Source organism: Phocoena sinus, chromosome 2 (genome assembly GCF_008692025.1).
Source record: "Phocoena sinus isolate mPhoSin1 chromosome 2, mPhoSin1.pri, whole genome shotgun sequence".
In the NCBI taxonomy this organism is placed as follows: Eukaryota; Metazoa; Chordata; class Mammalia; order Artiodactyla; family Phocoenidae; genus Phocoena; species Phocoena sinus.
The window spans coordinates 101,246,485-101,271,868 of NC_045764.1; the positions used below are offsets into that span (position 1 = coordinate 101,246,485).

A 25,384-nucleotide genomic window follows, 5' to 3' on the forward strand; every position below is an offset into this window, starting at 1 on the left:
TCTTCCCGGACCGGGGCACGAACCCGTGTCCCCTGCATCGGCAGGCGGACTCTCAACCACTGCGCCACCAGGGAAGCCCACAAACCAAGCTTTGAATAGATATGTTCTAGATTTCAAAAACAAATTGTGGTGAGAGTTCCCCAATGGCCGAGTGGTTAGGATTCTGGGCTCTCACTGCTGTGGCCCAGGTTCATTCCCTGGTCAGGGAACTGAGATCCTGCAAGCCGCACGGCATGGCCAAAACAAACAAAGAAAAAAACCCAAACTGCACAGATGTCTAAAAACAGATGTTAAAAACTGACACATGAGAAAGGTGCTTCTGTGGGTTGAAGAAGACTGTTCCAATGTCCTATGATCCTATAATCCAGTGACTATAATTGAACTCATCCAGGCACTGGGAGACACTGAAATTGTTTAATGATAAGAACTCAGAAAATATTTAACGTAAAACCTAAACTGATTTTCCCTTCAACTCCCTTGGGGACATATTTACTGTTACCTAGAACCTGTTCTTCACTCATAGCAATTATATCTCCAAGATAAGAAAGATCACACCCTTCAGGTGGACCTGGTAAACAGAGCTGAGTCTACTGAGCAAGGTATGCTTTACTTTCTCCAGCCCTACTCCTCCATCCTCAGCTGGGGTGCCTTTGTAGAATTTTTAGAGCATGGAAGACAGACATCTAGGGCTTCCTCCTTCCTTGGCCCATGCTTTCAGGGGAACAAAAGGCAAAAGATTGAAACCAGTGACTTCCAGGATGATGCTGTGCCATGGTTCTCTGTAGCATTTCTGGGTAGTAGTATGAATCATAAATTTCAAATTACCTTAACTTAGACTTCTAGTCACAAGGTTCATGTAGAGCAGGTAGTCTAGAAGGTATATTTAGAGCCCTGCATGAGGCATGGGAGAAAAGATAGAAGCATGACCTATGATTAAAACTTATCAGCTGATGGCATTCCTTATGTCTTTACCCTCAGGCTGAGAGAGAATATGAGGCATTGGTAGAAATAAGATAAAGTCCTTCAGGTGATTTCTCCACATAAAATCTGGAATCAGGGCAAAGTAAGAATGAAACTGAGTACCCCTCAACTCCCTAAATCCAGAAAACTCTAGACCAGAGTACAGTGATATGTCTCTAAGAGAACCCTACCAACCCAGGATAAAATCCTGTAATAGCTCTGGCTTATCATACACAAGTCCTTGACTTCTTGGACACCAAAGACCCTTAACCCTTCCTTAACCCTTAGAAAGAAAGGGCCTCAGGGAACTTCCTCTCCCATAAAACAGACTTATAGGAAAATAAGAGGGTCACAGTTTACTTAAGAGGGTCACAGTCCACAGCAAGTCCATGTGTAGGCATTGTTCCACCTTTCAACTCATTTTATCTTCATGAACTTCAATTTGAGAGAGATACCCTTTTGTGATCTCCTTCAAGAATGCAAATTACTATACTGACTAATGCTTCCAAGTCAAGTGGCTGCCGCTTGCCCTGTCAGAGGCTGTGAAAGCCAGAAGACACGTTCTGCTCTCAGAGCCCTGGCTTCTCACCTCTCACCTGGGCAGTTGGCTCTGAGTAGATGGGGCTGCTTCTGTGACAGGAACCTAGCGTTGTCCTGGTTCTATCCCAGTTCTTTCCAAATACCCTGAACCAGGGCCCAAGTGACTCATTCTTCCTTCTCTTCCTCTTCCTTGAACAAGTGAGAGGTCTTCAGATTTCTGTTCAAACTAAGTGCTGGTCAACATCACTTTCATTCCTCCTCCTGGTAGGAGTTATACCTTACGGTCCTGGGGCCAGAAAATGACACAAGAATTCTAAAGCATAATTTCAAAGAATACTAAAGATCTGGTTCACTTTCTTGCAGTTCTGGTAAGGATTAATGTTAAATCAGAAAAGAGACATAAGAACATTCATATTCTTCCCTCTTGGTCCAAATCCACATTAAGAACACAGGCAGCACTGCATGTGAGATTTTCCCACCTTTTATTTATATAATTGTATCAAGAACGTAGCCACTGGTGTCTTCAGGCTTTGCATCTCTAGCTCAAGCGGTCTCTTTGCCCTGAGCAGTGATCTTCATTCCCAGGACAGAAAGTATACATTGCCCTGTGTGTCTCCCACTGCGAGCTGCAGGGCAGAGTTAGGACCCAGCCAAGGTTCCAGGCAGCTCACTGCCCCTTCACATCGGAACAGGCCCAGCTACAATGGGAACAAAAACGGGAGATGTGGGCTACAAGCCTAGGGCCTCCTTACTTATTTGTCTCACACCAATGACTTTTGTTTAGAAACAGGTTAGTTGCACATTACTGCAAGAAGGACAGAAGAACACAGTCTTGATCTTTTGCCCTTTCTTACCCCAAGTTTGCTCTATGACATCCCTTTAGCCCTCCTTACACACACACACACACACACACACACACACACTTACGAGCTGCATACTGGGTCTCTCCCACAGTTTAACATCTCTGTCCTTTGAAGCTGTCACCAGCAACTCAGGCAGCACGTGGAGGGCTGTGACAGAGCCTGTGTGAATCTTAGGGAGGGAGGGGAAGAGGTGTGGTGAGTTCTCAGTGGACCCGCCTCAGACAAGGAAGCAGAGAAGTCTGCTGGGTCAGACCTAGAGCCTCCTCCCCAATGTCTGTGACCTTTCCCTCAAACTCACCTTTCTACGCTGCCGTGTCTTTAGCTGTGGGACTGCTGGACAGGTATACGTGTCAGCACATACACACGCATCTGTCTCTGGAGTTCGGGTTTCAGGCATTTCTACTTTTTCCTGCCAGATATTATCTGTGGTCCATTCTCCTTCAACATTGCATCTAGCTAGGTTCCACAGCGTCCCATCAGAGCTGGCACACAAAAATGAGGACTCTGCCATTTCAAGGGCAGAGTTTGAGCCAGGTCTTAGACTTTGAAGGATCCACCATCCTCCCCTAGGCCACCTCTGGATTCCTTGGGCCCTCCCATCACCACTCACCAGATTCAGGTTTGGCCTGAGTTACCGATATGAGGGTCTTATTAGGATTCTCTAAGCTCAGATCAAATTCTGGGCACTCTGAAAACTCTCCTAATTCCTTTTGGCTCTGTGAAAGGATAGATCATTTTGATTAGCCTACTTGTATCACTTACTGCTGCCCAGACAAAGCAACTCTTTTCTGCTCTGGGCTGGTCAAGATTTTTCAAAATCGTATCCTAGGTACAGGAAAGTACTGATACACAAATCTTAGATGGACATCTTGATAAAATTTACACGTGTATACATCCATGTAATCCTTGCCCAGATCAAGATGTAGAACATTTCCATCACCCTGGAAAGTCGCCTTCATGCCCCTTCCCAGTCAATACCAGAGTATCACCACCCCCAGAGCTAACAATATTCTGACTTCTGTCACTATACATTACTTTTGCTTGTTCTTGAACTTCATTTAGGTGAAATCATGTAATATGTAGTTTTTTGTGTCTGGCTTCTTTCGCCCAACATAATGTCTATGATATATATCTGTACTGTTCAAGACACTGCTAATACTCACAGTGGCAAGACAAGACAGATATGAAGAAAATGCAATGAAAACAACTAGGTTTATCATTTCCCATGATTCTTTTAAACACTAGAATCCTTTTTAGTATCAATGAAATCTTATAGGGAAACCCGATATAAAATGCTCTTAAGTAGAGCTATAGTTGAAGGAAGAGAAGGGGATTTGGAACCAACTGCTTTGCCCTTCCTTCCTCTTATCCTCCATCATGGCCCCAAGGCTTTAAAACATTGGTCCTGGACAAATGTTTGTTTTAACACACACCCAGACAGAACTTACTGAGAAAGAAAGAACTCTGAGGTTCATTGACTGCAGGACAAACACACCATAGTCCTGGTGGGTGGACAACATTATAGGATCTTCTGAATAGCTTCTCCTGGTTGATAAGAAAGAAAGAGGCTAAGCCCAGGAACACCTCTCTGTAAGACCCCAATGTTTGTTCTAGTTAGACCCAAACTCAGGGTAGCCACTAACCCACTTTTCCTCTTTTCTCCAGCCCAAGAGAAAACATTTTGGATCTTACCAGATTACAGAGGGCTCATCACCTGGCTTCATGTGCAGTAATTGCAAATCTGCTTTGGCCAAGATGAGGGAGTGACCGTCAGGGACCAGACTTACACCTGTCAGGAACCCTAAGTCCTCCTGCAGAACTCGGTTCAGGTGAAGACTATAGCGCAAAAAGGGATACATGGACAGAGAAAGATTCTACCTTAGTCCGTCTCTCTCAGTTCCCCATGAATTCCTCAGGAGTAAAGTATAAAACAAAATATATCACCATCCCTACAAATTGTGTTCCTCTTTCTGTTTTTGTTATATTAGTATTCATCATACCATCATCACCTTATCTGCTCAAACCAGGAATCTCTAACATTCCTGTCCTTTCCTTCCCTCCTGACCTCCAATTGATTGATAAGCACTGTGGACTCTACTGGCAACACATGCCTAAATCTTTATCTTTCCTTTTCATCCCCACTGCCCAGGTCAGGGCTCACGTTCTGTCTTCCCTGGACTAGAGCATCAGCTGTAAATGTGGTCACCCTACGTTTAGTATCTCTCTACTACTAACCATCCTCCGTGTGGCCACTAGAGTTCTCTTTCTAAAATTCAGATAATTATTCTGCTCAAAATTCTTAGCACTGTGCCCTCTACAGCCTGGCCCCAGTTTATTTTTTCAACCCAATTCCCCACCACCACTCGCACCAAGAACCCAAAGACTGAGCTATACTCAGAACACACCACACACTCTCATGCCTCCATGCCTTTTGTTAATGCTACCTCCTCTTCCTAAAACACCATTCCCTTCCCTTACTGATTCAGAAAACTCCTACTCATCCTCTAAGCCCAATCTCAAATAGCAACTCTTTTGTAAACAGTAAATGTCTTAAATTCTGCAGCCCCAGGAATTTTACATATATGTATATAAAATATATATATATATATAAAATATATATATATATCTTTATTATAGCAGTAATCACTCTGCATATTGTTGGCAGTTTACTTATGTGCACATTCCTGTACTGTAAGCTCCCTTAGTTAAAAATTAATTTCAATCTGGTTCACACTGCCTGGCCCAGAGCTTAGCATAAAGTAGGCACTTGATAATTATTACTTAAATTGACATGATGAGCAGAAAACAATTTCCCAGTGACTTTTTCCTGCTTACTAACATCCTATTGACCTAGTTCAGAAGTAGAAGGGAGTGATTTGAGCAAAATCCCAGATGTAACTGTATTCATTAACCCAGCCGCCTCATTTCACCTGAAATTTCTGGGTGCTGAACCCTTCTGCAGTTCCACTTGCCACTCACTGACTTTTTCATCAGCACTGACAACAATCAAGGTGTGTGCTGAGTACCAGATCAGAGCACTGATGCGGCCTGGAGCCTAGTGAATACAAGTTTATTTCAGTATTTCTGAGGAACCAGGATTAACCTTCTTCCCCATCCCAGGCATCTACGCAACCTCTAACCCCGGCACATACCATCAGATACATAGCCAGGGCAGAATTCACATAAACAAAGAACTGAAGTTGACCCAACTCACCTGTGCTGTGGCCACAGCCTTAGCTTCCTGCCACAAGGTGAGTTCCCCAGCTTGATTCCCAGACACTGCTATAGAACCGTCTGGGGCCCAGGCCACAGCAGTGATGGCTGCATGACTCCTGGGTATATATGTGTCATCTGGAGAAGAAAGGAAGTGATTCATTAGGAGCTGGACCACTGTTGGGATACAAGAGGAGATAGCAGGCTACCCTTGACCTTCTTGGTCCGACAAACACACCCCCCTTTCACACCTTGAGTCTCTCCACACCTCACCTGCTTCTTCAGGTACCTGCCAGAGCTGTATGGAACCATCCTCTGAGGTAGTCAGCAGGAGGCCTGAGGTTTCTGAAACAGCAGCTGCACTGACTGGGCCACTGTGTCCCAGGAGGGTGTGTGTTTGAAACACCTAGGAGGAAAGGATGGAGATGGCACAGTGGGGAGGTGACACAACAGGACGCTGTACCATCATACCCTCTCCACTGCCCCCACCCAAGGCCTTTCAGGGAACTCACCAAGAGTGGATTCCACAACCGTGTGGCCCCATCCAATCCCACAGTTACCACCAGAAGCTCTGACCCCAGCTGGCCAGCTGATAAGATACAGAAACTGAGTCAGGAGAAGGGGAGAAGGGAACAGGCAGCGGGGACGGGAAGGTGGCTGACATTTCATTACCTGCACTGGGCTCCAGGACAGCTGCACAGTGGCTGATGGGTCCTGAGTGAGCAGGGATGCTGGTCATCTCCACACCCTGATGGTCCCACACTTTCAAGGTCCCATCTCGGCCCACAGATACCACGTGCCCCTCCTGCCCCAGAGCACAGGATAAGAGAAGAGTCACACTGAGTGGGACATGGGAATTACGACTCCCGCCACAGAGGTGTGGGTTCAGTATTAAGGGCCTAGAAGATGTCAAAGAATGAGGACACCCCGGATAGTGGGGCTGGGAGGCGCAGGACTTTCATCATGCCACGAGGTCATGATACTGAGATACTGTGTTTTCATCCTCTCCCTCCCCTCACACCAACCCTCAGCCTCAATACCCTAATCCTGCTCTAATTCAGGCCCAAGCACCTCACTTTTTTTTTTTTTTTTTTTTTTTTGTGGTACGCGGGCCTCTCACTGCTGTGGCCTCTCCCGTTGCGGAGCACAGGCTCTGGACGCGCAGGCTCAGCGGCCATGGCTCATGGGCCCAGCCGCTCCGCGGCATGTGAGATCTTCCCGGACCGGGTCACGAACCCGCATCCCCTGCATCGGCAGGCGGACTCTCAACCACTGCGCCACCAGGGAAGCCCAAGCATCTCACTCTTTATACTCCTTTTGCCTTTGGGATTAGATACGCAATGCATCCAGTCTCCCAAAGCCCCCTTAACCTTCCCAGGGACCCCCAGTGAGCTCTCCACTGCCTTCTCACCACAGCCAGCACGGCGCTCACGGCACTCTGGTGACCCAGGAACTGACCAAGCTGCTGTCTCGACTCTGGGTCCCACAGCCTTACAGAGCCATCACTGGAGCAGGAGACCTGCAGAGTCAGAGGGCAGAGGAGTGGAATAATCAGCATCCCTCCAGCATTTCTCTATACTTATAACATAGGGTGGAGGGCGGTAAGCCTTGTGATTAACAGCAAGGGCTGTCCTGGGTTCAAATCCTAGTTCCACCATTCATTCCTTGGTGACCTGGGACAAGTTCATCTCTCTGGGCCTCAGGCTTCTCATCTGCTCAACTAGGATAATGGCAGTGTACCTACTGATATGGGGCTGAAGCATCTACGTAAAGGACTTAGCAGGATGCCTGGTACATAGTGAGCATTGAATAAATAGTAGCTATTGTCCTTGTTATTAACATAATGTCAGTCAACAACAACTTTCTCTCATCCCCGACAAAGGTGAGAAGTCTGCAACGCCCAGGAGAGATCTGGCTGCCTAGAAGTCAGGGGTAGGACAGACAATGACAAGTCTATTCAATTGCTACTCGTTTCTTTTTGAGAACAACAGGGACTCTGAGTTGGAAAACTAGGCTTTACCAACGCTGAGTGCATAATTTGAGACCCATTTTTCACTTAGGACCAAAGAAATCATAGCACTACCTTTACCTGCAGACACAGGGCATCCTAAGCCCTTGGGGAGACAGTTCTGTGTTCTTGTTAAGAGCATGGGCTTTCTTATCATAAAGTTTACTGGCTCAGCTTCTTCACTTACATGACCCTGGAAATGGTCTTTAATCTAGCTGAGCTCGATATCCTTGTCTATGAAATAGAGAGAATAGTACTATCTTCTTTACAGGATGTTGTAAAGACTAAACGAGGCCATATATGCCAAGGGCTTAGTCCAATGTCTGGCACATACTAAGTGCTCAATAAATGTGAGCTATTATATTAGGTGTTAGAAAATCATATACTATATTATACATGGGTATTAGGAACAGGATGAGGTGGAATGTGTTGTCCTCCCCCAGGAACCCTGCTGAGCTTTGTGCCACCCCCACCCCCACCCATTCACTCACCAGGAGGTTGTCTTTGGTCCAGGCACAACCAGTGACCCAGTCTCGGTGACAGGCAGAGAAGGAGCAAATCAGAACAGGGGCTTTGGGTGTCCTCACATCCCAGCAGAGCAGACTCTGGACAGGCCCCAAGAGAGGAAGCCATCAGGACCATAGGACACCAGGGCCATCTCAGGCAAAAGGTCTCAAGGAAAGAGGGAATATCAAAGGAGGACGGGTGGGCAGATCCCATGCAGGCCACTGAGCAAAGCAAAAAGCTGGAGGAAGCAGTGGGAAGCGAGCTGCTCAAGAATCCAGGACCAGAGGGGCTGGAGGCCCACGGGGAGGAGGGCCCTGCAGCTCACCCGATCCCTGCCCCCGGTGGCCAGGCTGCATCCATCGGTGCTGAAGCTACAGCAGCTTACGGGGCCCTCGTGTCCCCGGAGCTCAGTGCCACAGGGAAAGTCTTCTGTCTTTTGTGGCAGTGCCAGCAACTGCCTTGGCCACAGACGCACTGTGAAGTCCTCTGCATTAGAAATGGAGAGAGAGGAAGATTTTCTGAAAGAGGAAGTGACACAGGCCTGGGAGGCCAAAGACAAAGGGAATCATGGGGGCTGAAGGTGATGTCTGAGGGCACAGCTCCAAGGGAGGGACGCCGTGAGTCCCACCCAGGTCCTGGACAAGGATCATTCACCATGTGAGGCACAGGGCAGGAATGCCAGGCACTCCCGGCTCTGGCTCTGCAGCCGTCTCCTTCTAACTCCCGACTGCACCTCCACACCCTCCTCTCCTAAGGTGCACAGTGTCACTCTGAACAAGCCTCTTACCTAGACAGGACTAAGGCCATTTTCACCTTAACGTCTCTCTCTTCTCCTAAGGGAGACCCATCCCTTTTACACAGCACTAGGCAGAAACTCAAAGGGTGACAGGAATTAAAAAGAGGTCCCAGAATCAGGGTTAGGGAACAAGAAGAAACAGCCTAGACTGACTATGCAAGATAAACGCATTTAAAAGCACTTTGCAAGTTGTAAAAAACAAAGTTATATAGGCGTGTGTATTTTCATGCACGCATATACATACAAATCGAAGAAAGGTGTTAGCACATTTGAAAGGAACAGTGATTCACGACCCTGCCCATGCCCACTGCCCAGCCGTACCTGAGGCAGCAGCCAAGAGTTCCTGGGACGTGGCCAGTGCCAGCACAGGCTTCCGGTGTCTGGACAAGAGCCAGAGGGACTGAAGGGAGCCTCCCTGGAGCAGCCAGCCCTGCAGGGCCCCATCTTCTGCACCACTCGCCAACACCTTAGGGCTGAGCCAGGCCAGTGCAGACACTGCCACATCTAGCGCTTGACACTGAGCCCCCTGGGAACCTAGAGAATGAGGGACAACAACAGAGTAAGACGCTCAGAAAGAGGGCCAGAGTTGGGGGAGAGGGGCCCTTTCCAGGCTCAGACACTCCAACCCTTCTCCCTCCGGTACCTGAAGAGATTGTGTAGATCCGAATGCCATCTGCTCGGTAGCCAACAGCCACCTGATCGCCATCTGGGCTGAGGGCCACGGAGAGGGCAGAAGAGAGAGAGGGGCAACCTAGGCACCCACGGGGACGACCCAGAGACCCGGACCACACCTGAACCTGAGGGCCAAGAAAGGGGCTTAAAGATAACCCACCCCCCATTAAAGTCCTCCTTCCAGAGACTCGTCCCCGAGAGCTACTGTGCACACACCGCACCCCCTCCCCGTAGCACAAGCTCCTCCAGACTCCTCGGCAAAGGCGCCACCCTCCCCCAAATAGTCCCACACCTTTGCAACCCTCCTCATAGCCCACCGCCAGCCCTCTGTAACCTGACCTTGCCATCCTCTCCAGCTGTCAGTAACTGGCACCCAGCACGCAGTAAAAGGGCGGCAGTAACAAAGCCGTGGTGCGCAGGGAAGGCAGCCAGCCGTGTCCCCTCCTGCCAGACCCAGAGCTCCACCATCCCGTCCAGCCGGCCCACAGCTACAGCCCGCCCAGACGCACTGAAGGCCAAGGCACGGACAGAGGCTCCTGGGGCCCCCAGCTCCTGCACGGAGAGGTAGAAACTGGAACGTCAGGGCCCTGCTCTCAACCCAAACTGAGAGTGACCCAGGATGCAGGTGCCCGCCATTTCCCGCCCTCCACTCCCACCCTCCCGTGCTTCCTTCCCCAGGGCCACCCGGCTCCTCTCACCTTGGTGACTTGGAGCCCATCCACCTGGAAGAAGCTGGAACTGCCAGCCCAGCTGCCAATGGCTATCACCTGCCCCTCTGGGTGGAAAGCGACGCAGTTGAGGGGCTTGGGACAGGCGTGCTGGGAGGCCAGCTGCCCGCGGACCGTGTCCCACAGCTGGACGAGAGAGAAGGGGAGGAGGACTCAGGGTGCTGGACACAGATGCCTGAGCCGCTCAGTCCCAGAGCTCCAGGGGCCACCTTGTCCAGTCCCTTGCCCTCAGCAGGCCAAGCAGCCGGAGCCTCTGCCGCACTGAGGAGAACGATCTCACAGGGCTGACCCCGGGTTCAGGGCCGCTTGCACCACCACAGCCCCCTGGTCCTTACCTTCAAGCCTCCCCCCAGGCACACGGTGGCCAGAAGCCGGCCGTCTGGGCTCAGGCAGCAGCCGGTGATCCGGTACTGGTGAGCCTTGATCTGGAGCACCCTACCCCAGGGAGACAAGGTCAGGGGGCCCCCTGGCCACAGACTCCCTCCTCGTCCCCCTCCCCCTGGGCTTCCAACAAACAGGGACGGCCCTCACGCTGAGACGTGAGGGGCCCCTTACCGACAGCCGTGCTGCAGGTCCCAGAGCTCCAGGAGCCCGTCAAAGCCAGTAAGAAAGAGGGCGTTGTCGGAGAGGAACGAACAAGAGGAGACCCCATCACAGCCACTCACCACAGACCTCTCCTCCTGTGACAGTGAGCGGGGAAGCGCACTCAGGACACGCCCCTGACCAGTCCACGTCCAGCCACTCCAAGCCCCAACCAGGAAGGAGGCAATGGCTAGAAGGGCTGGAGCCCTTCGCTCTCTACACTCCCTGCTACGTCTCAAACTCTGGCCCTCTGGTCCCACAGCAGGAGCCCCTGTGAAAAGTGCAAAGCTTTGGGCCCTACTCCAGACCTAGGCCAAGCTCGAACAGCTTCAAGTGGGACGTCCTGATCCAAGTGAGGTCACATCGTCCCCCTCACTTCGAACCCCATACATAACCCCCGAGTCACAGAAGGTTTGGTGCTCCTGAGGCGGGAATGATGTCACACACACGCCTATGGGGGGCGGGGGGCACTGACATGGGTGGAAGAGGAGACGGCAGCTGTGGCTGCAGAGCCCACATCTCCCGCCTACTGTCCTACTGCCTGCTGCCATTATTTTCAGCAACGTACAGGGAACATGCCCCCAGCGTCTTCGCCCGGGTTCCTCACTCAACCCGGAACGCCTCCCCGTCTCCATCCTGCGTCCTCCAGTAACTGCACAACTCACTTACCTCTTACCTATGCCACATGGCTATGTTTTGGTTCCTTTTTTACCTTGTATGCCTTGTTTTTCAACAAAACTGACCACCTGGTGGGCAAAGACAATGTCCTAAGCCCTGTGTTCCTTGCAGTGTTTAGTATAGTGCCGAATCAAACAGGGTGATAACTGGTGGGTTTGGCTTGCCTCGGGCTTCGGGGCAGGACGTGAGGCTCTTCTGAAGGTAAATCCCACCCCGCCTTGTGTGCCGTACCTGCCAGGTTCTCAGGTCCAACAGGTAAACCGTCCCACTGGCAGTGCCCACAGCTGCTCTTTGCCCATTGGGGGAGAAGGCCGCAGCTGTGGGGGGTGAGAAAACTGCCAGGGACAGGCTGGAGCTAGAGGAAGAACAGCAAGAAAGGGAGGAGATGAGGAATGAGGCAAGGAAGAGGATGGGAATTCGTTTCTGCATTTCTGGGCCTGAACCCCCCTCTCCATGGTGACTGCGGTCTGTTCTTTACTCTCCAGTTTCAGAGAGGGCTGCAGCTTGCTCTCTGGCAGGTTTGCCAGCATCTGGGGTCAAGGGTTTTACCTTTGCTGGCCCCTCAGGGTCTGGGGTTTATTAAGCCAACGTAGCATGCGCTGGAGGTGCCATCGCTGGGAGAGCTGGGGGGCCTGGCGGCAAAGGGGCGAGTACAGAGGCTGGTTGGCTGCCTGCTGGTGCAGGAGCAGTGGGTACTGGCTGAGGACTGAAGCCTGCTGCCTCAGGAAGGTGTGAAATACAGCAACATCAGCCTCAGGAAGCTTCTGTTCCTTGTCAGGGACTGAGGAAGCTATAGAAGAGATGTGGGGTGTCACTGGGGAGCCAGCCTGGACCCCCATTAACCCCAGCACCAAGTCAATCATATGATATGTCTAAAATGCTAAGTCTCAAAGTGTGGCCCTCTGGTCCCACATCAGGAACATCTGTTAAAAGTACGAAGCTTTGGGTCCCACTCCAGACCTAGGAAACCAGAATCTGGGGACGCAGGGATCAGCAGTTTCAACAAGTTTCCCAAGTAATTGTATGCCCACTAAATAAAGTGTGAGAGCCTCTGGTTTAAGAGACCTAAGCAAAAGGTCTCCCAAGAATCACATGCTTACCCTCTTGCCTTTTCACCTTGGAACAGAAATTCAACTGTTCTTTCCATTACACCTCCCTCCGAGCAGGCCGACCCCCATGAACACACCCAGGAGCCACTGCTTGGAGAAGACTCCACCCAGTAACTCATCTCACCATAGAGGGCATGGGCCTCCAGGAGCTGAGACATCAGACCCAGTTCCAGGTGTGCAGCCACCACGTGGAGACTGGTAAGGAACTTTGCAAGAAAGCCACGGTTCCCGCTCTGGAGCTGGGAAAGTCAGACTGGATTCATTAGGGATGTGATGAGCCTGGTGAGGAGGGACCGTCTAGTCTTGGACCCTGCCTGTGCAGCTAAGACCTAGACTTAGGAGCTGGGACAAAGGACCTGAAGGACGAGGGCAGGAAAACTGAAAGGAGAAAGGTACACGGAGTTTGGGAAGGGGGTGGGGGTGATAACGGCAGTGGAGATGATGGTGGTGGTCATGGGGGAGAGAGGTCTCAGAAGAGCCAAAGAAGTTCCTTGGGAGAGGGTGCCTATAGGATCTGGGGACTAACCAGGTGATAAGGCAGGTCTCCCAGAGCTTCAGGAGGGCAACTTCGGAAGGTACCTGAGGCATCAGGGTCACACGTCTTCCAGAGCTGAGCTGCAGGTGTGGGTCACAGGAACAGACACTGAGACGGGCTCGGCCCTGAAGCATCTCCAAAGATCACATACCTCAGGCTACTGCAAGAGCCATCCACCCCCCTGGGGTAGCAGGTGAGGGGGCCAGCCGATGTGGAGTACCAGGTCCCACACAGTCAGTGTCCCGGGGGTTCACTGGGCTGCAGTCACCTGCGATGAGGATGTGTGCCGTCTTCTCCAGCTCTGGCCTCTTCCCATAGCGACATTTAGCGGCTGTTCTCAGGGGCCCATCACGGAGGCAAAGCCGGGCACCAGGGCGCTCCAGGGGTCCCTCCCCTAGCAAACTGATCCCGTGTGAGGGAGAGAAGGCAGGACAAGAGGGAGGAGGCCTGTAAGTGAGCATCTGGCACAGCTGTGGGTTCCCATTCCCACCTCAAACAGTGGTAACTTGAGTGACAGCCATTCAGGGTCTGGGAGACAAGTGTCAGGGGCTATACGGAGGGAAGGGTAGAATGAAGGGAGGATCACATGGGGTCCTCGCTCAAAGACAGGGAGGTACAGAAGTCAGTGGGAACTCAGCTGGGGGCACCTATACCTGCGCAGACTCTGGACGAGGTAGGCAAACGAACCCATGGGGTAGGGGTCCCCGCTGTTACCAGCAGCCACTGCTTCTTCCCAGGTCTTGGTCCCCCTGGGAAGTATCCGCCAGGCACTCAACACTCCATGCAACTGGTCCACGGTCAGACCTAAAAACCCAAGCTCTCTGAGGCCCTAAACCACGCAACGTACCCACCCCCATGACACCTAGTCCCTCCTTGTACCGCTTGCTGAGGCCCCAACCGAACTGAAGGTCATGCAACCCCCGAGCCCACTCCAAGTACTGACCGCTGCGGGTGACCTCAAGAGTGGCCAAGGCTTGGGGAAGGACATCAGGGCCGTGCTCTTGTTCCAAGGTGCCCAGGATGTGCTGCAGCAGCAGAGGGACGGTAGCGGGCAGGGTCCGGAGTCTCTCAGACACCTGGGAGGGGACAGGGAGGGGCCTCAGTCAGTGAGGGGAGGGGGAGAAGCAGCTTTGGTTGTGGGTAGGGGAGGGGACATCAGAAAACAAAATGCGAAGGGATGACAAGGAAAGAGCAACGCTGGTGGGAGAGAAGCAGGGCTTGGGGGTGTGGATGAGGAATGGGTGATCACAAGATGGCAAAGGATGAGGGTGGGAGAAAGAGGCTGAATGGAGACTGGGGAGTGGGATTAGGACTTCGAAGATGAAGAGTGAGCGTTCACGTCCTCCACTGACCTGCTCAAAGAGCGTGAAGAGCCTCAGGTGGTCAGTGACCAAGCGCAGGTAGAACGGCAGGGCTGAGCCCCGCTTCACCAGCAGCAGCTGCATCTGAAGACTCAGAGGACTCAGCACAGGACCAGCGAGCCTGGCCACAGCCAGCCCTCCACCGCCTGCCCTCCGTCCTGGCACCAAGCCCAGGGCGGGGCAGCTTCTCCTCTCAGAGGCCCCACCGGGGAAGAGACCCATGGCATCACCTCAGGACACAGCCATCCCTGCCCCCGCACTGCTCTAGCCAGCCAGCCGCGCTTTCAGAAAACCCCGCCTACCCCATTCGACAGCCACAGCTTTCTCCTCCCCTCGCCCGGACAGGCCCTGGAGAGGCCATTCACCACGAGAAAAGGAATGGGTGACATTATAAGGAATCGCAGTTATCTTATTGACAACTTCCCTCGGCTGAGAAAATGAAGGAGCTGGTCTGTGTGGGGCAGCTGCTAGCTTCAGCACGCAGGGTTCTCCCAGCTCCCAGATTCACCCCACACACCCACCCGCCCTGGCCTACACCCAACCTGGTTGTTGAAAGGTGACTCTTCCAGCCGCTTCCCGTACAGAGCCAGCTCCTCTCGCACCAGCCGGGCCCGGGCAGATGGCTCCAGAGGCCCCAGGGCCACCACATGGGCACCTTGGCTCTGCTCGAGTGTCTCCCCCAGGCCGGAATCACTGGACACACTCAGCACCAGGTGCACCCACTGTGGGATTTGGGCAACAGGGTAAAAACGTTGAAGGAAAAGGAGGAGAACGCTCCCTACTGCATCCCACCCCACCTCCTTCTCACACTTACCCGGGGAAGGGTCTTAGGGATCCAGTCCGAGATCAGCCGTCCACGCTTGTCCACCAACCTGTCAGCCCCATCAATGATCAGCACCAGAGGCTGGCCAGTTTTCAGGGACTGAGCAGACTTGGGGAGCAGCCTCTGCTGCAGCTCCCACACCAGGCCCCTGTGTGTGCAGGAGGAAGACCAAGGTCGGCAGGGGTGGTGTCACGCGCTATCAACAAGGCTGGGCTGAGTGGGGGAGGAAACACACCGGTATGTGCTGGGGAGGGCACTTGGCTCTGGCAGTTGGCCATGCAGATAGGCACAGAGGCGTCTGAGCAAGGTGAGGACAAGACCCTGGTCAGGGCGGGCCCCTGAAAAGTGGAAGAAGACTAAGGGGGCCACCGTGGCCCCATCAGGAGCTTGCAGGGCTGACACAAGAGATGCCTGCATGGGAAGAAACCAGAAAACATGGTCACATTTCACATGCACAAGCTTCCTGTTTCCCACCTCCTTAGCCCTCCTGAGCTCACGCAGCCCTCCCTTCCTGTCCAGGCCTCTGAGACTCTGTACCAGGAAGGTGGTCTTGCCCTGTCCCGACTGCCCGGTCACCAGGCTCAGCCTCCCCCCGTGGCGCCTCAGCTTCTGCACTGTGTCCTGAAGAAGGCGCGGTCGGGCAGGGCTCGGTGGGTTCTTCAGCTGCTGAAAGGCGGCCTGGACCAAGTCATCATCTTGGATGGGCACTGGCTGCTCCAGCTGGACCGCAGGCTGAGAACACATGGGGCAGTGACTACCTATGTTTCCATGTTCCTCAGGACCCCAGGCCTAAAACTCACTGTGCCCCCCACCAAGTTACCTCCCACCCAGGACTACCCGGCCCAGCCTACCCCCTCTCCACTCCCCTGGCCACCAGAGCTCCTGCTGACCTGTAGGTAAAGCTTCTGGATCATATTCCACACATCCTGCAGAACCAGCTGCCCAAACGTCTCCAGCTCCCCAACATAGGGCCGGCCAGCTGCTACATCACCCCACTTACAGTGGTATCTGCAGGAAAAGCGAGCACAAGCAGGGTCACAGCGGGCCGGGGCCCCCTCACCACCTCGCTCCGTGCAGGTGTTCCTTACCTCTCCCAGCTCACCTGCGACAGGTGATCCCTTCCTGTCTGCTCAGGTAGCTCTTCAGTTCTGAGAGCCGATGGGCAGCCTCTTCAGACTCAGAAATAAAGTCAGACTTCCAGGCATCTGGCACAGAGCTGACCACCAAAGATACCCCAAGAGCGGGGCTGGATTCAGACCCCAGCCTCTCTCTGTCCCCAACCACCAGACCTGGCTGTGGTTCCCTGAAACCCCTCAAGTGGAGATCTCCTGCAAGGCTGCTTTGGTGCTGCAAGGCAAGCCCTCTGGTCCCTGTTTCTCCATTCCAGGTCCCCCTCTTGTACTCTGAATGTTACAGACAGAAGACACGTCCACTGAGCCTGTCTGGCCTTCTTTGGAGACTGAGGCCTGGAGGCAACAGAAGGTACCTGAGGAAGCTAGAATCCCGGAAGTAGATGAGAGGCTGGGCAGAGGGCTGCAGGCGGAGGCCCCGATTCAGGAACTGCATCACCTCCATCTCCGTCACAGAGCGACCTGAAGGGTACTGCTGGGCCTGCAGGGAGAGGCCAGAGAGCAGGCAGGTTCAGTCCTGGTCACACGAACCCCTCCTCTGAGACCTGCCAAGACCCCAGGGCCCCTTCATCTCAGTAATGTTCCTCTCTCCCTCCAGATACAAGCCAGTAAAATATAGCTAATAGCTAACGTTGATGGAATGCCTTTCACATGTGGAGCATTTTTAAAGTAGATTTCTAATTGTTATAATAACCCTGCACTGTAGACATCACTGTTTCTCTTTAATATATGAAGAAGTTGGGGCTAGATTAAGATAAACCGTTTTCCATAACGCTGCACAATGACAGAAGGGAGATCAGAACCCAGCTCTGTCTGACAGCAAAGCCTGATCAGCCCTACCACTTACCTCTCGCACCCCATGGCCAACCCAGAGGTATTTCCCAAAGGAATTCCCTCATCTAGGATTTGATCACTCACAGAACTTTCTACCTGTGTTGCACTTCAGGTCTCAAGGATCTGCCTGTGCAGAGTCCCAGGGTTCTAGACGTACCGAGGCTTCTCGCATCCCTGCCCCAACCTTGTCTGTCTTACCCAGAGGAAGTGAGGATGGTCAGGGAGGCTGTAGTTGGGGGGAACATAGCCATAGCGGGAGCCCAGGATGCCCACAAACAGCTGCGAGTTCTCCACCTCCCCTAGGCACACTTCCAGCTGCCTGAAGGATGGTTATAGGGGCATCATGTCAGGGAGATGGGGCTCTGGCTCACAACCGATAGCATCCAAAGAGCATCCCGTACCCTTGGCATTTGCCCAGGTCAGCTCCCCCACTCAAGCCCCTCATCGCCGACCCAGCCCCTCTTCTCTGTGGCCCCCATACCTGTTCTGACGGGTCTCCTCCTCGGTGACGCCCCAGCGCAGGTCGATGGCATGAAGGCTGATGCAGTGGGGGGCCGCTCGGGCCTGCAGTGCTGGCAGCAGGGACCTCAGCAGCAGGTCCCGTTCCCCATGCATGTCCCGGAAAGTGGAGGAAATGAAAAGCCGGACACTGTGCCATCTGCAGGAAAGCCGGGGATCAGCCCACAGCCCAGCTTCACACACAGGGCTGTGACCTCCCCTCAGCACTGAGAAGTCAGATACAGCAGACTGCAGGGTGGGCGTCCAGCAGGCCTCCAGAGAATAACCTGCTTGTAACCTCAACTGCAGAGCCTAGAAATTAAACCCCACCTGGGGACTGCCAGTGCAAGGGGCACAGGTTCAGAGAGCTAAGATCCCACGTGGCACGCGGCGCGGCCAAAAATAAATAAATAAACCCACTTGCCATTTCTCGGGCACCCCTCCTGTGTCAGCAATAATTATTACACACCTACACTCTGCCCGTGAAATGCTCATGACCGCGCTGTGAGGTAAGCACAAGCATTACCTCCATTGTACTGATCAAGGAACTACAGCTTAAGACATCAAGCAACTAGCCCAAGTTTCAAGCTACTATGTGGCAAAGCCAGGATGGAAAAGCCAGAGCCTGCACCCCTAAGCCCTCTGCCTGAGCCCTGGTGCCTGCCATGCGCCTCGCATCCTAACCCCTTTCCCTAGCAGAGAAACAGGCATGTTCACCATCTGTGTTAGAGACACCCCTACCTGGGAAAGAGGAAGCATTCCTCAGCGAACAGAACAAGCAGCATCTCTACAGTCAGAATTTCAGTCTCCTGAGTTTCTCTAGGTTTCAACTGAAGCCCCTCCCAATTCACAGAGGCATAAAACACAGACTGACCCACGGTGGAAAACAGGAGCCAAGGGGCTTGGAGTATTCTCTTCCAGTGGCCGGAGAGACTGGACCTCTGTCTTCCCTGGGGGCGGTGGAATCTTGAATATTTTGTCCATTTGGCCTACATGTTCTAGAAGGCGGGAGGCCCCACGCTCTGCAATGAACCTGTCATAAAGAGTGACAAAATAAATGAGAGCGAAATAGCAGAGTGAGAATCAGGAAGATCTTCCAAGGGGGCAGGGGACAAAGATATGGCAAGATTAGGTTCACCCAGTTAACTGGAGCTCCTTAAGAAGACCATAAACAGTAAATGTAGACTTGAAATAAGCGAGGCAGCAGAACCACAGGAATGAAAGAACAAAGATGAAACCCAGTTAGAGCCTCTTCTGCTGTGTGCGTGGTTATCATAGGCTTTCTGTTGGGCCAGAGGCAACTGGGCTGAATGAAGGTGTAAAGATTCAGGTTATTCCAGTCTGGGCTTGATCAGCTCAGTACCAGCCATGAAAGCTCCCTGGAGAGGGAGGGAAGTGTATGAGGCTTCCTAACAGGAGTAGGGGGCAATGGGTAGCATCCAAAGGAAAAGGCAGGGGAAAAAAACAAATAAATGGGAATCCTAGTAGTGGAGAGAAAAACAAAGTTAAAAGATTTCTGGATCTGGCATAAATAAATAAAGTTAACATGGAATTTCCTCTGAAACGGAACGGAGCAGAGGCCACAGAGAATGAATAGAAGTGATGTGACCAACTCTTGAGTTGTTCCCTTAAAAGCAAACAGCACAATCTCCCATGTCCCCTTTTCTACTTTCCTACTAGATGTAATACAAAACTAATGGCTGGAACTGGAGCAGCCATCATGAACTATGAGGTGGAAGCAGAGTATTTGAGGATGGTAGAGCAACAGATAGAAGATGCCCAGGTCCCTGTAATACTGTGTTGTTGCCATGCTTAGACATCTGTAAAAGAGGAATAAACTTTTATCTTGCTTTTAAAAAGGAAGTGAGGACTTCCCTGGTGGTGCAGTGGTTAAGAATCTGCCTGCCAATGCAGGGGACATGGGTTCGATCCCTGGTCCAGGAATTCCTGATCCCATATGCTGCGGAGCAACTAAGCCCCTGTGCCACAACTACTGAAGCCCGTGCGCCTAGAGCCCATGCTCCACAACAAGAGAAGCCACCGCAATGAGAAGCCCGCGCACTGCAATGAAGAGTAGCCCCCGCTCGATGCAACTAAAGAAAGCCCACACGCAGCAATGAAGACCCAATGCAGCCAAAAATAAAATAAATAAATTTATTTTTAAAAAAGAAAGTGAAGAGAGCAGAGGCCACAGATAATCTCTAAAAGATGTTCTAACAAAGCCCCCAACCTCTCCAGTGTCCATCCTGTACTCACTTCAGTATCCCGTCAGTGCAGCCTGAGAGTGTCACGTCATTGGGATTCAAATCTGTGTATCTGGTAAAGGAAGAGTAGTCACTACCAGTCAGAAACAGTGCCAAGAACACAGAGTCACTGCCCCTAACATCCTAGGATGGACACCCTACCTGTGCACTTTTAATAGGGTTCTGTGCTAGGCTGGGACTGGGGTGGACCATCACGAAGGGGTATGGAGCCGGCCTGAAGACTTCAGAGAAGGTTCTAGCACTTGAAGTGCAATAGAGGTAAGAGACAGAAATGGGGAGGGGTCTGGTGAGTGCGAGTGTCCCACGCTTTAGTAGAGGCAGACAGGAAATATGGATCTCTATCTGCTGGCACTGGGCAAGGAATGTGAGCGCCCTTACAGGTAACCTGTCCTTCTTAGGAGAACACCAACAAAGAGGCACTTGGGATTCACGTGTTGCCAGAAAAGCTGTTTGGCTGCATTTATCAGTTTCTCATTTGTAGTCTGGCCAAAGACGATGACCCTGTCCACCTGTAAGATGAAAAGGGAGGGGCTAAGATGAGGAACAGAGGGATAGTAGAGGTACCAAAGAGCTCAGGACATCAAGAGGTCTCTGAGGACTGGGGAATTAGGAAAACTCTGAGGTGGGGTGAAAACGGCCTTTTCTGAGAGCACCCAGGGTGGGAAAGCCCACTCCACCCTGACTTGAGGGGCATCAAAGTAGAGTTTGGGGCTGGCAAGACATGGAAGCAACCTAAGTGTCCATCAACAGATAAATGGATAAGGAAAATGTGGTATATGGGATTCCCTGGCGGTCCAGTGGTTAGAATACTGTGCTCTCACTGCTGAAGGCCCGGGTTCAATCCCTGGTTGGGAAACTAAGATCCCACAAGCCACATGGTACAGCCAAAAAAAAGAGGAAATATGGTGTATGTGTGTATATATATATATATACACACACATATATATAAATGTGGTGTATGTATATATATTTAGTGTGTATACACACACACACACACACACACACACACACACACACACACACAATGGAATACTACTCAGCCATAAAAAAGAACAAAATTTTTCCATTTGCAGCAACATGGGTGGACTTGGAGGGCATTATGCTAAGTGAAATAAGTCAGACAGAGAAAGACAAATACTGTGTGATATCAGTTATATGTGAAATCTGAAAAATACAGCAAACTAGTGAATAAAACAAAACAGAAGCAGAGTCACAGATACAGAGAACAAACTAGAGGTTACCAGTGGCAGGGGGATAATATGGGGTGGGGGGGTGGAAGGTACAAAGTACTGGGTATAAGATAGCTCAAGGATGTACTGTACAACAGGTGGAATATAATCAATATTTTGTAATAACTGTACATGGAAAGTAGCCTTTAAAAGTTATATTAAAAATTTTTTAATTTTAATAAAAATAATAAAATTTTAACATAAAGTGGAGTTTGGGGTGGGGCAGTGTGTAGCTGGTCATTCAGGCTGACAAGAGCTGACTGTCAAACTTTTAGGAATTCTGTGAGCCAGATGTTAAACATGGACCATCATTAAATATTAAATTGTATAAGCTTATAATTGAATAAATTATATTAAAAACAAAGGTAACAAATACTAAAAAATCATTACTTCCTAATTATTTTACTACATTTCACTATTATCTACTCTTGACCTTATTTACATTTACTTTATCTCTATTGTGGAAATACTATACAAACTGTGCTGAGCACCTCTGAGTACCTCTTCCCCACTCTGTGTTCACTGACAGCACGTTGGTAGCTTGAAATCAGCCGTGGAAGGAGTAATTACATCATGGAAATTAGAAAATGCTATTAACCAAGACTTATTTTTCCAGATTGCTGGTTGCTAAATATTTACCAGCATGTCACTGACTAGGGGGTTGCAGCCAGCAGGGTATTGTGCATAGCGTGCAAGGAGGCTTTGAGAAATGAGATACATCAGTGTGGAGGAAAATGTTGGGGAGGGGAGGGTTTCTCAGGGACTGGGCAGTACTCACAGGGACCCTTTGGGTAGCCAGGGACAGCAAGTGCTTCCCAAAAGTAGGCAGGGACCATTCACACTTTTCATCCGACTCCTGAAGGAAAGAGACTTGTGTCATGTGGTTGCATGGGAGATGATCATTAAACAACAAATACTATAGTCTGCTCAAGAAATCTTCAGAACTGAGGGACTTCCCTGGTGGCGCAGTGGATTAAGATTCTATGCTCCCCATGCAGGGGGCCTGGGTTCCATCCCTGGTCAGGGAACTAGATCCCATGTGCATGCCGCAACTAAGAGTTCACATGCCACAACTAAGGAGCCTGCATGCCGCAACTAAGGAGCTGGTGAGCTGCAACTAAGGAGCCTGGGAGCCACAACTAAGGAGCCTGCCTGCCACAACTAAGACCTGGTGCAACCAAATAAATAAATAAATATTTTTTTAAAAAAAGAAAGAAAGAAATCTTCTAAACTGAGTATAACCGAGCCTTTCCTAGTCAGGCTGTTCCCAGGCCTCTGTCTATTCACATATATTTGCATGGTGGGTGTCTGACCTGGACTTGAGCTTGGAGTTTGGTGGCAGTCTTCAGGATACCTTCCTCTGCCTTAATCACAGCAGTCTTCACAGTGCCACTTCCACACAGCAAGAGATCCACCTGCTCTGTCCGTGTCATCATCATTGCAATCAACAGCAGCACATAGTTCAGAGGGGGCTGATTGGACAAGCATCAGGGTAAAATAAGACTCCCCTATTTTAGAATCCACCTTTGCCCACCCAGCTCTAGAGGCCAAACGTCTCCACTGGTTGGGGAAAAGTGGACAAAATCCCCAATTAAGATGGGGCAGCTTCAGCAGTCCCCAGGAAGAGATGACCAGGTAGGAGGTGGAGAAGGGCCAGGATCCCTGCCCAAATTCAACACTGGGATGTAAGGAGGTGAAAGTGACACATATTTTGGTGACAGAAATTTAGAGAGTATTAAGGACCAGCCAAATGTGAAAGGTTAGTGCTACGATCCACGAACATGCTTGAGACCACATTCTAGGAATTATCCCTAGGAACCAAGGTCTGATACTGGGAAGCAAATGCATGTCACTTATTTTAGTTCTGAGTGTTTGCCTGGGAGAACCAGGTCTGGGAACAGGATGCCTCTCAGGATCTCCAGCATCCTACCAATATCACCCCATCTTTTCATTCTTTTACCCCTTGTGGGTTGCTCTTGGGAAGGATCCTGTTTGCATTAGCATCTGTCAGATAGACCAAGAGGGTGCGGCCTGGCAGTGGGGGCAGGCTGTGTTTGACGGAGAGGTTCACAGCTGTCTCCAGGGCCTGTCGATACTGAGCCAGCATTGCACGGTCATATTTCCACTGTCTGCAGGCAGGAAAGAAACAGACAGGGGCTTCACTGTTTGCCACTTTGAGGTGGATGGGAAGATGAGAACTTGCCACTCAAGTATAAAGTCTTCACCCCCTCCACAGCCCATCTCCAATGTCAGTAGAGAAAACAGGGACAGAACTTCCCTTGGCCCCCATTCTACAAGACTATCCTAATCCATTCTCATGGCAGGAGAGAAGTCATCTGTAGACCCATTCTCTGAAATCGCTTGCCATGCTGACCACATCAATCCATACTTACTTCATGAGGCAAGATTTAACTGCTACATATTTTTACATTGTAATTTAAAGAACACATGCTAACTTCTTATTCTAAAAAATGGCAATTAAAGGAGAAAGAATCGAACATTCATCCCACCTTCCCAAGACAATCTCTATTTCAAAGTAACTAAATAGCTTTAGTTCACGAGGGAAGTTCTTTTTAGAGTTCTAGCTAATAAATATGGGAATGATAGAAAACCCCCATTCTGCAACTGCTAATGAAACAATTGATTTGGGCATAGACTATCAAATGGATAAACCATTAACTTTACAGTGGAGAAATCAGGCTACCATAACCTAAAAGCACTGATCAATCATCAACACTATGAGTGGGACAGGTAGGCTTCTGGTGCCTCCTGATCCTGTGTCCTACCAGGAGACAAAAATTCTGGTGGTCTTACTCATTGTGTACAAAGGATCACCTACGAAATATTCACGTAAGAAAAAAGTTAAATATGTATCTATTCAAGCTTTTAGAGTTAATGCCCAGGGTACACGAAATAGAGAAACAAGTGAGATGACACTGGAGAAGTAGACAAATCTAGAATATGGGACCTTCTGTGGGGCCCCCTGAACCTGATTTCCACAGCAAGTCAATGGCATGAAAACAATTAAAAGATTTTAAGAGATTTAAGTAAATCTGGGACTTCCCTGGTGGCACAGTAGTTAAGAATCCGTCTGCCAATGCAGGGGACACAGGTTCGAGCCCTGGTCCGGGAAGATCCCACATGCCATGGAGCAACTAAACCCGTAAGCCACAACTACTGAGCCTGCGCTCTGGAGCCCACGAGCCACAACTACTGAGCCCACGAGCCACAACTACTGAAGCCCGTGTGCCTAGAGCCCATGCTCCGCAACAAGAGAAGCCACCGCATGAGAAGCCCGCGCACTGCAACGAAGAGTAGCCCCCGCTCGCCGCAACTAGAGAAAGCCTGTGCGTGGCAACAAAGACCCAATGCAGCCAAAAATAAAATTAATTAATTAATTAATTAAAAAGAGATTTAAGTAAATCTTAATAACTACATGTAATGTGTGTATGCGTTGTTTGGATCCTGATTTGAATAAACCTGTGAAATGATACTTTTGAGACAACTGGGAAATTTGAATATAGACTAGGTAATAAATGATAATACCAAGGAATTATTTTCAGTTCTGTTAGCTATATTAATGACATTCTGATTACATAAGAAAACGTCTGTTTTAAGAGACACGTGAAATATGGAGGGGTGAAGTAAGATGTATCATATTATTTGGCTTTTTTTTTTTAAAACATCTTCAAAGGGGCACTTCCCTGGTGGCGCAGTGGTTGGGAGTTTGCCTGCCAGTGCAGGGGACATGGGTTCGAGCCCTGGTCCGGGAAGATCCCACATGCCGCGGAGCAATTAAGCCCATGTGCCACAGTGTGCCACAACTACTGAGCGTATGCTCTACAGCCCGCGTGCCACAGCTGCTGAAGCCCGTGTGCCTAGGGTCCGTGCTCTGCAGCAGGAGAGGTCACCGCAATGAGAAGCCCGCACACCACAACAGAGTAGCCCCTGCTCGCTGCAACTACAGAAAGCCCGTGCGCAGCAACAAAGACACAAAGCAGCCAAAAATAAATAAATTAATTAATTTTTAAAAATCTTCAAAAAAAAAAGAAAA

General features: G+C 50.6%; 1 protein-coding gene across 5 annotated transcripts in view; it reads right to left on the reverse strand.

The window, feature by feature from the left end:
• Positions 1-1,965: 1,965 nt before the first annotated feature.
• TEP1 (telomerase associated protein 1) overlaps positions 1,966-25,384 on the reverse strand; it is a 42,244-nt gene continuing 18,825 nt past the window's right edge. Inside the window, exons 13-55 of one of the 5 annotated variants that reach the window (XR_004348358.1) lie at positions 23,291-23,459; positions 22,644-22,802; positions 22,109-22,186; positions 20,480-20,610; positions 20,094-20,153; positions 18,712-18,870; positions 17,821-17,997; positions 17,538-17,658; positions 16,862-16,986; positions 16,478-16,591; positions 16,266-16,383; positions 15,913-16,107; positions 15,611-15,786; positions 15,367-15,523; positions 15,095-15,274; positions 14,544-14,636; positions 14,135-14,267; positions 13,845-13,995; positions 13,460-13,593; positions 13,183-13,271; positions 12,781-12,895; positions 12,097-12,337; positions 11,779-11,902; positions 10,843-10,967; positions 10,623-10,722; positions 10,258-10,413; positions 9,899-10,111; positions 9,531-9,684; positions 9,209-9,421; positions 8,417-8,577; positions 8,076-8,189; positions 6,988-7,095; positions 6,249-6,381; positions 6,089-6,165; positions 5,866-5,982; positions 5,578-5,714; positions 5,294-5,418; positions 4,056-4,199; positions 3,812-3,908; positions 2,974-3,079; positions 2,662-2,867; positions 2,428-2,532; positions 1,966-2,198 (exon numbers count right to left, since the gene is read on the reverse strand). Coding sequence is in view for 2 of the 5 variants with exons in the window: in XM_032622125.1 (XP_032478016.1) it covers positions 2,076-2,198; positions 2,428-2,532; positions 2,662-2,867; positions 2,974-3,079; positions 3,812-3,908; positions 4,056-4,199; positions 5,294-5,418; positions 5,578-5,714; positions 5,850-5,982; positions 6,089-6,165; positions 6,249-6,381; positions 6,988-7,095; positions 8,076-8,189; positions 8,417-8,577; positions 9,209-9,421; positions 9,531-9,684; positions 9,899-10,111; positions 10,258-10,413; positions 10,623-10,722; positions 10,843-10,967; positions 11,779-11,902; positions 12,097-12,337; positions 12,781-12,895; positions 13,183-13,271; positions 13,460-13,593; positions 13,845-13,995; positions 14,135-14,267; positions 14,544-14,636; positions 15,095-15,274; positions 15,367-15,523; positions 15,611-15,786; positions 15,913-16,107; positions 16,266-16,383; positions 16,478-16,591; positions 16,862-16,986; positions 17,538-17,658; positions 17,821-17,997; positions 18,712-18,870; positions 20,094-20,153; positions 20,480-20,610; positions 22,109-22,186; positions 22,644-22,802; positions 23,291-23,459 (5,929 nt within the window). In the remaining 3 variants the exon portion in view is untranslated. Of the gene's footprint in view, positions 2,199-2,427; positions 2,533-2,661; positions 2,868-2,973; positions 3,080-3,811; positions 3,909-4,055; positions 4,200-5,293; positions 5,419-5,577; positions 5,715-5,849; positions 5,983-6,088; positions 6,166-6,248; positions 6,382-6,987; positions 7,096-8,075; positions 8,190-8,416; positions 8,578-9,208; positions 9,422-9,530; positions 9,685-9,898; positions 10,112-10,257; positions 10,414-10,622; positions 10,723-10,842; positions 10,968-11,778; positions 11,903-12,096; positions 12,338-12,780; positions 12,896-13,182; positions 13,272-13,459; positions 13,594-13,844; positions 13,996-14,134; positions 14,268-14,543; positions 14,637-15,094; positions 15,275-15,366; positions 15,524-15,610; positions 15,787-15,912; positions 16,108-16,265; positions 16,384-16,477; positions 16,592-16,861; positions 16,987-17,537; positions 17,659-17,820; positions 17,998-18,711; positions 18,871-20,093; positions 20,154-20,479; positions 20,611-22,108; positions 22,187-22,643; positions 22,803-23,290; positions 23,460-25,384 lie in introns of those variants that run through there. The other 4 variants (XM_032622125.1, XM_032622126.1, XR_004348357.1 and 1 more) reach the window with 4 other exon arrangements.